Raw genomic sequence first — 12,810 nt, 5'->3', positions numbered from 1 at the left:
CCTTTGCAAGCTCTTCACAGTGATGTCTTATCACCTGCTTGGTTCCCCCAGGAAGGTAGCACGGAAGCCAGGAAAGGTGGGTGGGGAAGAAAAGCACAGTTTCTCTGCAGGGCGAAGTACTTTCTTGAGAGTGTGTGGGAGTGACAAACCTGGCATTAAAGGCCCCATGCTGCGATCATCCCCCTTATCCTATGGGATGAAAATGCAACCACATTTCAGGAGAGCCAGCTGAGAATATTTCATGTGCATAAATTTATTTTAAATTTTATTGCATCACATTATACAAGCATTAAACATGGCTTCATGTTGATGACTAAGTGTGAAAATTTGTCATTCATGTCAGTGCCTTTTGGCTATTTACAAGTAAGGAGTTTTTTATGTACTTTATATATCTCTGTATTTGTATGTACATATGTAAGAATACATGACTATACATATGTACACACAGAAATACATCTATGGCCATACGCATAGCTATAGACATGTCATACAGAATCATCTCCTCAGAAAGATCAGAAATTAAAAAAGAAAAGGAAAGAAAAGAGTCATTGTAAACAGGATCTTGTCTGTGTCATTTGGTGACATGGAGTTAGGACCATAAGATGACATTCCAGGAATGTGTGTCCAGGTGTCCAAAACTCTTTTTAGCCCAGTGTCTGTAAAATTCACATGGGACAGAATGCAAAAAAAGGTAGCAAACAGGCTGAAAAACAGGCCCAGTATACAAGTTCCCCTTAGTTTTAAAAACGTGAGAATGGAACTGCCCGTAACGTGCATGCTTGCTTGGTCAGGAGTGGTCTATGGATACATAGCGGTTGTGGGCCGGGCTGCCACGCATCTCCACAGCAGCGACTCCACCTCCAGCCCGGGCTGGGCGCTGACCTGCCTGCAGCTGCCTGAGTCTGCAACATGCACTGTGGTTGCATTTTTGTGTGTGTATCATTCACTTGAATGTGCTTTTTTGCACAGCCAGGAGAAGTAAACAAAATTCAGGTCCTTGGCCTGGACATGAGCTATTACCTGGAAAGAGAAAAGAAGGCATGAAGATCTTATGGTCAGAGGATGGCTTAACAGCTACTTACCAGGCATCGAAGGTATGCAGGAGTCGGTCAGGTAGGGCACCTAGAAACATTATTGTGCACACCTTATAGAGGAGCCGACCGAGTCAGAGAGGCACCCCGAAGCAATGAGACACTCTGCCAACTGTGGTGGGGACAGAGAAAGACAAATGCTACACTTCAACCAGAAACAAGAAGTGGTTCCTTTGGGAAGAAAGCCAGAAGGAACGCTGAAAATCAGGTGCCTGACTTGTAGCCAAGGAAGCCCCAAGGGTGGGCAAGGCCACCCAACTGCACCTTGGTCCCTGACCACTGGAGCTGTCAGGAGCAAATCCCTTTGGCGATGTTTGCATCCTCCTCCACCCAGTGCTGTCTGGATCCAGTCAGCCTTTCTCCTCCTGAGTGGCCACAGCCAGAGGCGAGGTGACCAGAAGAGGCAGGGGCCTACAGGCTTGGGTCAAACCCAGAATCCTAGAAGGTTAAAGCCAGCACATTGCCTACAGTGAGGCCTGGTACCACTTCTTTACTTTTGCAAATGCAAAGACGGAGTCTATGTGACTGCTCAGGGCCAGGTCACATAGATAGAGAGTGGAAACGCCAGGTACAGCGCCAGGCAAAGTGCAGCAAGACACTTTGCCATGATACAGAGCCCTTTACTGGTTAGTAAATGTCTCCCACACACTATCTTATTTGAGCTGCACATGAATTCTGTCCAATAGGCAGAAAAGTTAAGTACTTCCCCCATAGCCAAAGAGCAGCTCTGGGAAATGCTAAGATCACTAAGTAGCAACATATTTCTTGCTGTCAGTGAATCCAAAGCCTACTTGGACTTTGGATTAAGATTAAGACTGGATAAGGCTAGTGTTCAATACCTATCTCCCAGTTTTATTCCTGTGGGCTTGGGGTCTGGATTATTTCTTATTTCTAAAGATGTTTACAGCTGTGTTGAAGAAGCCTACTAACTATTTGAAGATCACACATTAAAAAAACAAATCAGAGCTAGGGAGATGGCTCAGTGGAATAAGCACTTCCCTGGCAAGCGCAAAGGCCTGAGTTCAATCCCCGGTTCTGCCCCCGCCCAAAAAAAAAAATTAATGAAACTCTTTAGGGGTCGGGGAGATAGCTCAGTAGAATAAGTGCTTGCCTGGCAAGCACAAGGGCCTGAGTTCAATCCTTGGTTATGAAAAGAAAAAAAAAACCTAAAAAACATTAAGCTATTAAAAAAACAAATCAGTATATTGCAATCTGCGTGGTTCTGCTGGCAGTAAACAGAGAAGCTTAGGAGTTAAGTCTCCCAGGGCGGTGAGCATGTGGGAGAGGACCTTCCGAGAGGCTGTGGCATGCCATGGACAGTGCTGGGAGGAAACAGGGTGGCAGAGGCCAGGCCACGTTGGGTGAGTGGAGAGAATGCTGACTTCCAAGCAAGAGCATAACGCCCTGGGTACTGAGGGCACTAAAGCAAGCAGCTTGGCTGGAGTAGAAGGGAGAGGGAGGGCCATTCCAGTGATACCTGGGCCTCCTCATGAAGACTCCACTCCGGGCTGCTGTCTGGCAGGGAGGCAGAGATGAGGGGCAGGAAGTGTGTGCAAGAGGGAGCAATTATTATTATTTTTTTATTTATTATTTTTGTTTTTATATTTTTTAGGGAAGGGTCTACAGGGTGTTCAGGGTCTCACTACTAGATCAGACTCATAGTGACCTGCCTGTTAACAGCCTCCCAAGAGCTGGGATTATAGGCGCGGGCCACCACAGGGAGCGATTATTAAAGAAGAAACCAGTCGGTTTTGGAGGGGAAGATCGAGATGCAATTTTTAAACACGAAAGCAGGGGAGGTAGCCCCATGGTCTAAGTGCCTGCCTGGCAAGTGCAAGGACCTGGGTTCAACTTCCAGTACCGCATGCTGTGTGGCCCCAGAATCCCAGGCATGCAGGGCTGGCCACAGAAACGGGGCGTGGTGGTACACATCTGTAATCTCAGCACTGGGGAGGCTGAGATAGGAGGATCACTCTAAGTCCTAGCTTCGAAGAGAGACCCTGTACCAAATAAATAAACAAAAGATTATTATTATTTTTTTTTAAAGAAGACATCAATTGGTTGTGGAAGCTTCTAAGGAATCTGTTTTGGTCCTACTACTGGAACAAAGCGGAGCCCTATTTTGGAGCGAGTAAAGTCGCAGCCCCAGCACGACGTGGCTGTGGGGTGGGCACACACCTCCCTACCTGATCATGGCCACTCATTGTGGTGTGCTTTTCCGTTCTTCTTCCTCTCCTTCCGCTCCTTCTGAAGGCGCTCCAGTTCGGCCTCGTACATCATCTCCTGAATCAAGTACTTCTCTCTCCTCATTCGGTCCCTTAGGTCTTTTGGGAGGTCAGGGATCAGGTAGGAAATGAGGTGTTTTATACAAAACACGAGGTGCTAAGGGCAGCAGAGGAGAAGAACAAAGTCAGGTCTGTCACCATCATTTGCCAAGGGACTTCGGGGGTTGGCAAGAGGGGAGACGTGGAGCCTCTGTGGTGCAAGGGGAACTGGATGGGGGTGCAAGTGACAAAACGACAGTGGGTGGCGAGAACTGAACAGGTCCAAGGTGCCACCCAGGGGAGAGGAAGACAAGATGGGTGAGGGTAAGCAGGGGGTGGCCAAGGATGCAGGGAGATGGCAAGGACCTGTGCCATGAAATCAGGAGCCCTCGTGCGAAGACCAGCTCCCTCGCTGCTACTTCTGGAGACCTGTGCTCCTGAGACTAAGTCATTAGCTCCTCTGAGCCCCAAATTCTCACCTAGAATGTGGGTATTACTGTGAAAATGCCAATAAAATCTGTTAAAATGCTTTGTAGATTGCTAAAGAATGATCAGTGGGCCTTTGGACACAGTCATCTGGGGAGAAGCATTTTCTTCTTGGTAAACTACTACAAATGCTGTACCTGAAATACAGATAGCTCGAAGTCTGTGATCATGGTCACTTTCATCCCTTTATATGCTGGTGACCAATAAAGTATCAGATGACAATCAGAAGCCTCTTACTTTATAAAGTATTTAATAAAGGTAAAATTGTGCTCAGTGATGTATCAAGCATTCCTTGTTTTATTTAAAGTAACCCAGGGAGGGGCAGATGAGACTGCCACTTAAGAGGCTTTTCTGCACATCACTAGTGCTTCATAGTCGTTAGAAGAGTCACTGAGAAGAAATGGGACATTCTACTTGAAAAACCCGATAATAACTTAATAGAGCCTCTTTTTGTCTGAAAAAATTTAATGCAGTGTTAAATGAAAAGTGTTTCTTTAAAGGGCACTGAGCCATTGTAAGCTAATCTCCAGGGAAGAACAGCTTAATATTATCTTCTCTGAGGTCCTCGGAATGAAGAAAAAAGCAACGACTAAATAGTGTCAGAGAGTTTTAAGGAACTTCTGGTCCAAGCCAAGAGGCCTCTTTGCTTGCAGTAATCTGGTTCCAATCCAGAGAGAATTTGCAAGTGTGATGAGTTATAGAAATGCAAACCAATTCATAGCAATTTTCTAAAAGAAAGGAAACAGATGATCTATTTTTGAATGACACAGTATAAGTAGCTGCTGGATAGATTTTATTTTATAAGTGTATTTTGAGTAATGGATTTACCTCTCTGTGTGCTTGACTATAAGTAAGGTCCCAACGATACACAAGTACAAGTAACTCTTGCAATATGCAATTTAGTGTTTTCCAAATTCTGGTCCTTGAGCACCCACATGAGAACCACATCAGGGGCCTTGTGCAAAGCACGTCACAAACAGGATGTGCAGTATCTTGAGGGGCAGGGAAGGGAAAGCTGCAGTTCCCATAGCATTTGAGCACCAGGGCTCTATGGTATTACACTGAGGACCAATGATTCCTGATTTGTCCATTAACACTCAACAGCAGACTTTCAAATATATTTATTTCCCCTCCTTTTGTTAGTATGTGTTTGTGATATACAATCAATACACTCCTTGCGGGGTAGTGATATGTATATGTAAATATCTCACCCTGATCTTTCTCACTTCCCTTTTGCATCCTACCCTCTGCTCTGTCTATACCTGTAGGCCTCCCAAGACCTCAAATGCTTCAGTTAAGGTGAAGGAAGACCAGACACCCGAGAGGTGACAACGTGGCCCTGTGCTTCCGCAAGCAGATTATCACAGCGGAAGTGCTCAACACTTGATTCTTAGTCGTTATTCCCAGTGACTCGATCATGTCAAAGGAAACAGAGGAAGTGGCTGAGGGGACTTACCTCGAACACGATGATGAAAGCCAGCCGGGCTGCAAGCACGTGCCAGAACTGCAGCGTGTAGCCGTAGGGCACCAGTGCGTGCGGAGAGTCGCGGTAGTCTCGGTATCTGCAAAGACACACGAGAATGTGGCAGGAGTTTTCTAACCCTCAGAGCTCTTCCAGTCCCAGCAGGCAGTCCATCTTTGTAGAATGAGGTTTGGGAAGTTCCGCTATGCTAGAGAGTGGTTGCTTGGTTTGCCCAGCATCTCTTCTTTCTGCTAACAGCAGCTCTTTCCTCTGGAGATTCCTCTGCAGGGGTTGGCGCTGGCTCACTTCCTCCCTGAACTTAGCTCCAAAGGTGAGCCAGACGTGACGCGTGAGGCTCACTGTCACAACACCTCATAGATTGCTAATGAACTATCACAAGCCCACAGAAGGGAAAAGCCTGGCAAAGCTGGTGGCCACTGAAAACTGGAGGCAGAGAGATCATGCGCTTGAGGACATGGAAGGGGACCCGACAGAGGTGGTAAAGAGATGGCGGGGTTGGGCTGACCCAGCTTCAGCCTTGGAAGGCACATTTTATGAAAACTCACATTGTCCCTTGGTTCACTTGAACCAGTACAGTTCTTTTCTTGTCTCTTTACAGTGGATGCCTGCCACTAAAGAGCGCTTGCTAGCATCTCCCCCGGCCGTGCGTGTGGAGTCAGCGTCCAGTTCAACAGAGGTTGGTTGAGCACTTACCTGGAGTCAGGCATTGTGCTAAGGACTTTAATCCCTGTCATTCCTTACCATGGTCACCAGTATTGTCACAGCTGAGAAAACTGAAAAGTGGCTTCCCAGTGTTTCCACAGAGTTTGAACCCAACATCCTTTTCATTAGGCCCAGAGATTTAGAATGCTGCATAACTACTAAGCGGGCTATTCAAATATTCTTGCTTTGTACATATATCAAATTCCCTTATCTAAATAAAGGTCATGACAATTCAGTAGAATAGCATCTAACCTCAAGGTCAGCACTGATTTGCATATGAGGACACAGAATAATTACCTCTGAGCGGCCCCTGGGATGTATCAAGGACTACAAAATGAGCTGACCTCATTACTAGCATCGGAACCCTCATCTTCATTAGGATTAGTGTCTACAGATGTGCAGTAAGGATGGATCGTCATTAGTCATTAGAGTGATATTTATGATTAATACCTGGCCCTGAGCTTAAGAATGAATCAGTGAGTGTGCTTTGCTACTCTGTCCTCTCTGTGGAGATGAGGGTTAGGCAGTCCGCCAAGACATGGCTCCGTCTATTAGATACAATCTGTTTCTGTCACAAATCCTATAATGATGCATAGAATTTAGGAAGAAGAATTTTGTTCAGCACTAACAGCTTCCAAGGATTATTCTACCTTTGTTCTCTTTCTGCAGAGAGCAGCTAGTCAATCACCAAGAATTGTGTTTTCTGCAAGCAAGATAAAAGTCATAATTCCTCTCCTCATCTTCATATATTTCAGATAGGGCTGTAGTGGGTTGCTAATTGGTGGTCCACTTGTTACACCCAGCTGAACTGAACTAGCGTGGTGCTGGGTGTGGGAGGCCCGGCTGAGGCTGGCTGCCAGCAGCCTAAGAGGCAGAATGGGAGAAGCTGCTGGGAGGCTGTAAGGGAAGCTGTTTGGAGAAGCTGGAGGAGCTGTTGGAGGCTACCGGTTCTCTTGGGCTATTCTGCTAAGGGACTTTGTCATGATGGCTTTCCTGGTGACCTTGGCTGTTCTTGCTAGAGGAGGGGCTCAGGACCTTGTTGTAGCTGTGAATGGCTAGGGATCATTTTGGGGGACCTCTGGTCCTCACCTTGAGCATCACAGAAGATCGTGCTCTGCTCAAAGGCTTGTCATGTTGGCTTTCCTGAAGGGAACTCAGCTGTCCTGATCATCAGGGGAGCTCAGGACCTCAGTGTTGCTGAGGATGGCTGTGGTACCCTTCCACGGAGCTCTGGATCTTAGACTGAGCATTGCTGCCTGGTTCCAGGGCAGATCCCACAGCCTGCTGGCACAGATCCTTCACCCCGCTGGCACAGACTTTCTAGCTTCCACCGCTGACCTTTGGGCCTTCCCAGCACAGATCCATGACATGGGCCTGCATGAGACGCTGTGGGCTCTAGGCCTCCAGCTGGACTTGTGGGAGGCATTGCTATGGGCTCTAGGTCTTCAGCTGGATTCATGCAGGACATTGGGATCCAGGCCCTCAGGTGGATTATGAGGTCTTTAGCACATGGACAGATTTCCTGCACTCTTGTATGATTCTTTGGGGGATTCATTATAAAATAATCTTATAAAATATGTGTCCATATTGTATTGGTCCTCTTGAAAAAACCTCAAACCACAACAATGGTCCACTTAAATATTCTAGAAGAAAACTAGTAATATGCTTTTATCATACATATGGCTGACTATTACATTGTACATTCATAATAGGAGGGACCTCAAACTACTTCCAGAGTCATCTTCACTTACTCCTTAAAATTTTCATAACACAGTGCTCACTGCAGCTGAAAATCCTTTTGCAGATACCAATTTTCCTCCTCAGCGACATCACAGTCTGTCTGTCTCACCTTCCTGTAAGACACTGGACTCCTGTTTTCTTCTGTTGGGGTCAGATGATCACTGCGATGCTCTCAGTTCTCCAGCCGCCCCTGGCCCTACTGGTCTCTTCCACGAGGGGAGGACTGGACAGGCTCACACCCTCACCATTGGTGGTGAGCGCCAGGGCTTGCGTGCAGGTCCTCCTGCAGGCTAAGCTCTCGCATTCCACCCTGAGCTGCACCCAGCCCCATTTCTCTGCCTTTGATGTGGTGCTGTTTATTTGCAAGATGACAGGCTGTTTGCTCTCTGACACTTGTACAGTGAAAACATTTCCTTTGCTACTGTAGAAACAGCCATGAAGCCCAGTCTTTAAGCCAATAAAAATCAAAGTTTCATTCCTCTAGTCTTCAAAGACATCATGTGGTCCAGTGACATCAGTGTTTGGAGGAAAATTTCCCAAGTGTCTCAGAGTTGTTTTCCGAAGGTGATACCTTTAAATTCTTGGCTTCAGTTGTACACATAGGAAGCCAGAATATTCATTTTGGCTTAAGGTAGTGTACTTCCTGAAGCTTCCTTGTTTCTTGAGCCTGCAAACATAATTTTTCTACCACCAGTTACAGTTACTTCATTGCCATTTTAAGCTGGGAAGTAAAAGTAGATGCACATTTGAAGGAGAGCTCGGCGAACATCACTAACCCTTACCCAAGTCAAGAACCAGAACACGATCAAGGGTGTCGAAGGACCGCGCTGTCATCCCCAGCCATTGCAAGTGGCCAGGCCTTCTATGGAAATGACCTTGCCTTTCTTTAGAGTTTTACCGCCTACTTGTTTTTAGAGTTTTCCACCTACTTTTTTTCCTAAATAAAAGGGCTTAGTTTTTATGCTTTGAACACTACACAAACAGAACCATATTGCATGTATTTTTCTATGATTGTGTCTTTAGTTATTGTGCAATTGATCATTGGGTCCTCAGTGCTATTCCATTTTCTTTGTCTGGTCATGTGCTATCTCCACCCTGGTTTCATCCTGTGTCCACCTGCCCCCCGCATGGTTCTTCCTCAAGGGCATGTTGATCGTTCTTTACCCCTTGCATTTCGACACATTGTTTTGGTTCTGGGGTGTAAGAATTGGTCTAATCATGGTTCTTTTATGACCATTGGATTGGCCACTCAAGATCCTGTTTTAACTAACCTTTATGTTATTTATTTAATACTTTCCTAATACAAAGAACTCTCACAAATCCAGTAAGAAGCTCAAGAATACTACTGGAAATTTATATCTCTTCGGTGTCCCTCCTAGCTCTCCATCTCCTGCATCCCCTCTCTCGAATTTAATTTTTATCACTAATACACTTATTCACATATACAGATATATACTTATCTGAATGCTCTAATGTATAGCTTTGGTTTCGAACTTGATGAAAGGTTCGACCTGGTCTTCTGGGGCTGGCTTTTCTTCAGTATCTTGTGAACTCCATTCATGCTCACCTGTGGTTAATCTAGTCTCACTGTGTACAACAGGCTCTGGTGTAGATATGGTATAGTTGGTTTATGTAGAACGTATTTAGATTTACTTATGCTCTATATTTTCTTTAAGCTTTTCTAACTTGGGAAGCCTTAAAAAACACAGCTGGAGCCCGTGTAGCGAAAGTTGGCTGCAAGCCTACGTACGACTCTGGGCTCTGCCTTCCTTTAGTTTGGCTTTGGAATGCCAACTCTCCTTCTCAGGCAGCTCATGCATTTGAGATGTTTTAAAAATTTTATCCAATACGTTCAGATGGAGCATATAGAAACTAACAAAGAGCATAATCCAGAAGGCAAGAGAAGTTGCTGTGTGGTCCTGGGTAAAGAATAAAGAGCTCTCAAAATGGTAGTTATGCAGGACTATGTAAAATATATTAGATGAACCCATTTAAAAGGTCATTAAAGATTTCTACAAAACAGTATCAATCTTGTGTTGGGTAATATACATATTTTTTCATATATATGTGTGTGTGGGTGGGTGTGGGTGTGGGTATGTGTAAAAGACAAGAAAGAAGTAATATAAAGTCAATGGAAAAAAGGAAATAAACTTCTAAAAGTTTCTAATACTAGGAGAAAATATCATACCATGTCTTATAAGTAGACTGTAAGTCAAGGTACAGTATGAACCTTAAAACAAAAATTAAGATTAAGGGCCCGGGAGCTGGCTCAGTGAAATAAGCACTTCCCTGGCAAGCACAAGGGCTTGAGTTCAATCCCTGGTTCCCCCCCAAAAAAATTAAGATTAAACAATATTCAGAAAATTAATTAAATATTAATTAATTAAAAATTAAGTATTTCAAAATAATTTACCTAAGAAAAAGTTTTCATGATAGTAAAGAATTACTAAGAATAAAACATAACATAAATACTGGAATGGCAAATATATAATCAACACTTCTTTACAATGTGCAATCTATTTTTAATCTCATGCTATGTATTCATTTCAGAAATATTTCTCTAAAATTCACTGTCTACATCTTATATCTTTTACATTTCAGTATTTGTCCACAATTTTTAATATGCTATATAATTATTGATTTTCAATGAAGTTAATGAGAAATAAAAAAAAAATTTATCCAGTGCTGAGATTCCAGCTCACTTAGGAGAGAGTGGCTATCAGCAAGAAAACAACTGACAATGAATGCTGGAGGGCTGGAGGGGAAAAGAAACCCTTCTCCACTGTTGGTGGGAATGTAGGTTGGTGTGACCACCGTGGAAATCAGCGTGGAGAGTCTTCAAAACACTAGGACTTTAGAGTCTCCATTGAACCCAGCTGTTCCCTTTCTTGGTTTATTCCCCAAACAATTAAAAGCATCATGCCACAGTGACATACGCGCACCCACATCTATAGCAGCACAATTTGTCATAGCTAAATCTTGGAAACAGCCCAAATGCCCATCAACCAAGGAATCAATAAAAAAAGAATATGTTTGCTTTTATATAATGAAGTACTACTCAGCCATAAAGAAAGATGGATTTGGGACATTTATAACTAAATGGATGGAGCTTGAGATCATAATTGTAAGTGACACAAATCAGACACACCTGTGTAAATGTCACATTATCTCCTTGGTGTGAGAAACTGAAAGTGTAAATAAGAACTAAAATATACAATAGCTGTTGTGAAACAGGAAGAAATCATTCAAAAGGAGAAGGGAACTAGGGAGGGAGGAGGGGGAAAGGGAGGAAAGCAAAAGAAAAAAATGGAAACAAAGTTTGTGAATAAGGAGGGGCAGAGAGATTAAAGGGAGGGGAGAGGCCTGGGGAAAAGAACAGCAGGATGTGTCACATACAGGTACAAATTCCCTGTGATGGATGTGATCATTATGGGTATCTAAAATGTAGCAATAAAATTAATTGAATTTAAAAATTAAAAGTCCACTGCATTTTTAAATGCCGACCAATATGAAGACATATTATGTAAAGTTTATCACAATAGTTATTATTTTATACACATTCAAAATGTATTTACTATTACTCTAGCTGAGGGAATTATTTCAAATTACCAGGCCCATTATTTGCCTTGGGGGCAGCATCAGGTGGCAAAATAGATGTCTTAGATGAAAATAGGTTAATTATATGTATTTGTTCAAAAAATGCAAAACAAAATTTGTAAAGCACCTACAAAAATAACTTTAGCAAAAACTAAATAAAACAATTTCAACGAATGACAAGCACCAACAGTTCCACTAGCATTAATAAGCTTTGGAATGGGCCTTTATGCTATTGTTTGGGGCAAGTAGAATTATGAGTCAGAAAGCAAATGATGAAAAAGGCCCCGTACTGTATTTTTAATGGCTAAATTTTTTGTTTGTTTGTTTTTTTGCAAAACTGAGGATTGAACTCAGGCCCTTGTGCTTGCCAGGCAAGCACTTATTCTACTGAGCTATCTCCTCAGCCCCTAGAAATGTTTTAAACCACAGAGAAAATTTGTTTTGCAACGACTTTGTACGGGTTGGCCAGTGTGCCTCCTGCGGTGCTTGCACAAGGGACGAAGGGCTGAGTGTGTCACGTGGTTGCTTAGCAGCCCTGAGCCTCCCTGGGGCTCTGTGGGCTGCACTCTCCTCATCTGACTGCATGTCCTCGTGGAGGAAGTGAGCCACCTGACGAGCCTGGCCCTCTATGGACATGGTCACGGGGCGGACAGTGGGCCCCTGCCTTCTGGGAGCTGGGTGTGTCCGGGGGCGTGGAGGGGGCTCCCACAGCTCTGTCCTCACCACCCAGCCAGCTTCTGCTGTCAAGGGCCTCACTTCTCAGCCTGGGGCTAAGCGAGCGGGCCTGAGCCTCTGTCATTCATTGAGTTTCTACTCCACGGCTCACTTCTCTGAAGAAACAAAGACAGGGGCGAAGTGAAAGGGGCGCTCTGTTGTTGTGTAGTGAGTAGCTAAGAGGTGAACTTTTTTTTTTTTTTTTTAGTACTGGGGATTGAACTCAGGACCTTGCACTCACCAGGCAGGTGCTTACGCCGCTGAGCTATATTTCTGGCAAAGTTAACTTAAACAGCACGATCTGGTTTTGGCTCAGCTGAAAATTCCTATCTGCAGGCATCGCTCACCAATGCCAGAGAGCACCTGCTGGGGTTCCAGAGCCACTGTGGCCAGCCTCTCCGAGTGAAGCTACTTCCAAGGACACGGATGGAAGCTGGAGTCTTGAAGTCCGCGTCTGCTCCTGCCTGTCTCTTTAGTGGAAGGAACGACTGCATCAGGCCCACGTCTTGTACACAGTAACTTCACTGAGCTCTGGTGAATGGTTTTAGCTGTCAGATGGGATAAACTGCCCACCTTAGAAGGCTGCTGTGATTGTTGCATAAAGTAGCATTTCCTGCCAGACACTAGCCCTTCTTCATAAACTGCTTATTTATTCATTTATTGATTTGGTACAGGGTCTTGCTACGCAGCTTGGACTCGTAGTGATCCTCCAGTCTCAGCCTCCCTGGTGCTG

At 44.5% G+C, this 12,810-nt stretch overlaps 1 protein-coding gene across 1 annotated transcript in view; it reads right to left on the bottom strand.

Annotated features, from left to right (window-relative positions):
* Positions 1–225: 225 nt before the first annotated feature.
* Positions 226–12,810, bottom strand: part of Ano4 (anoctamin 4) — a 318,013-nt gene continuing 305,428 nt past the window's right edge. Inside the window, exons 26-28 of the mRNA XM_004623837.3 lie at positions 5,298–5,403; positions 3,278–3,473; positions 226–1,020 (exon numbers count right to left, since the gene is read on the bottom strand). Coding sequence (XP_004623894.1) covers positions 3,282–3,473; positions 5,298–5,403 — 298 coding nt within the window. The 3' untranslated portion in view covers positions 226–1,020; positions 3,278–3,281. The remainder of the gene's footprint in view (positions 1,021–3,277; positions 3,474–5,297; positions 5,404–12,810) is intronic.

Source organism: Octodon degus, unplaced genomic scaffold (genome assembly GCF_000260255.1).
Source record: "Octodon degus isolate 3935 unplaced genomic scaffold, OctDeg1.0 scaffold00004, whole genome shotgun sequence".
Classification (NCBI taxonomy): Eukaryota; Metazoa; Chordata; class Mammalia; order Rodentia; family Octodontidae; genus Octodon; species Octodon degus.
Note: the sequence above shows the minus strand (reverse complement) of the source record. Positions and strands in the feature narration are given on the sequence as shown.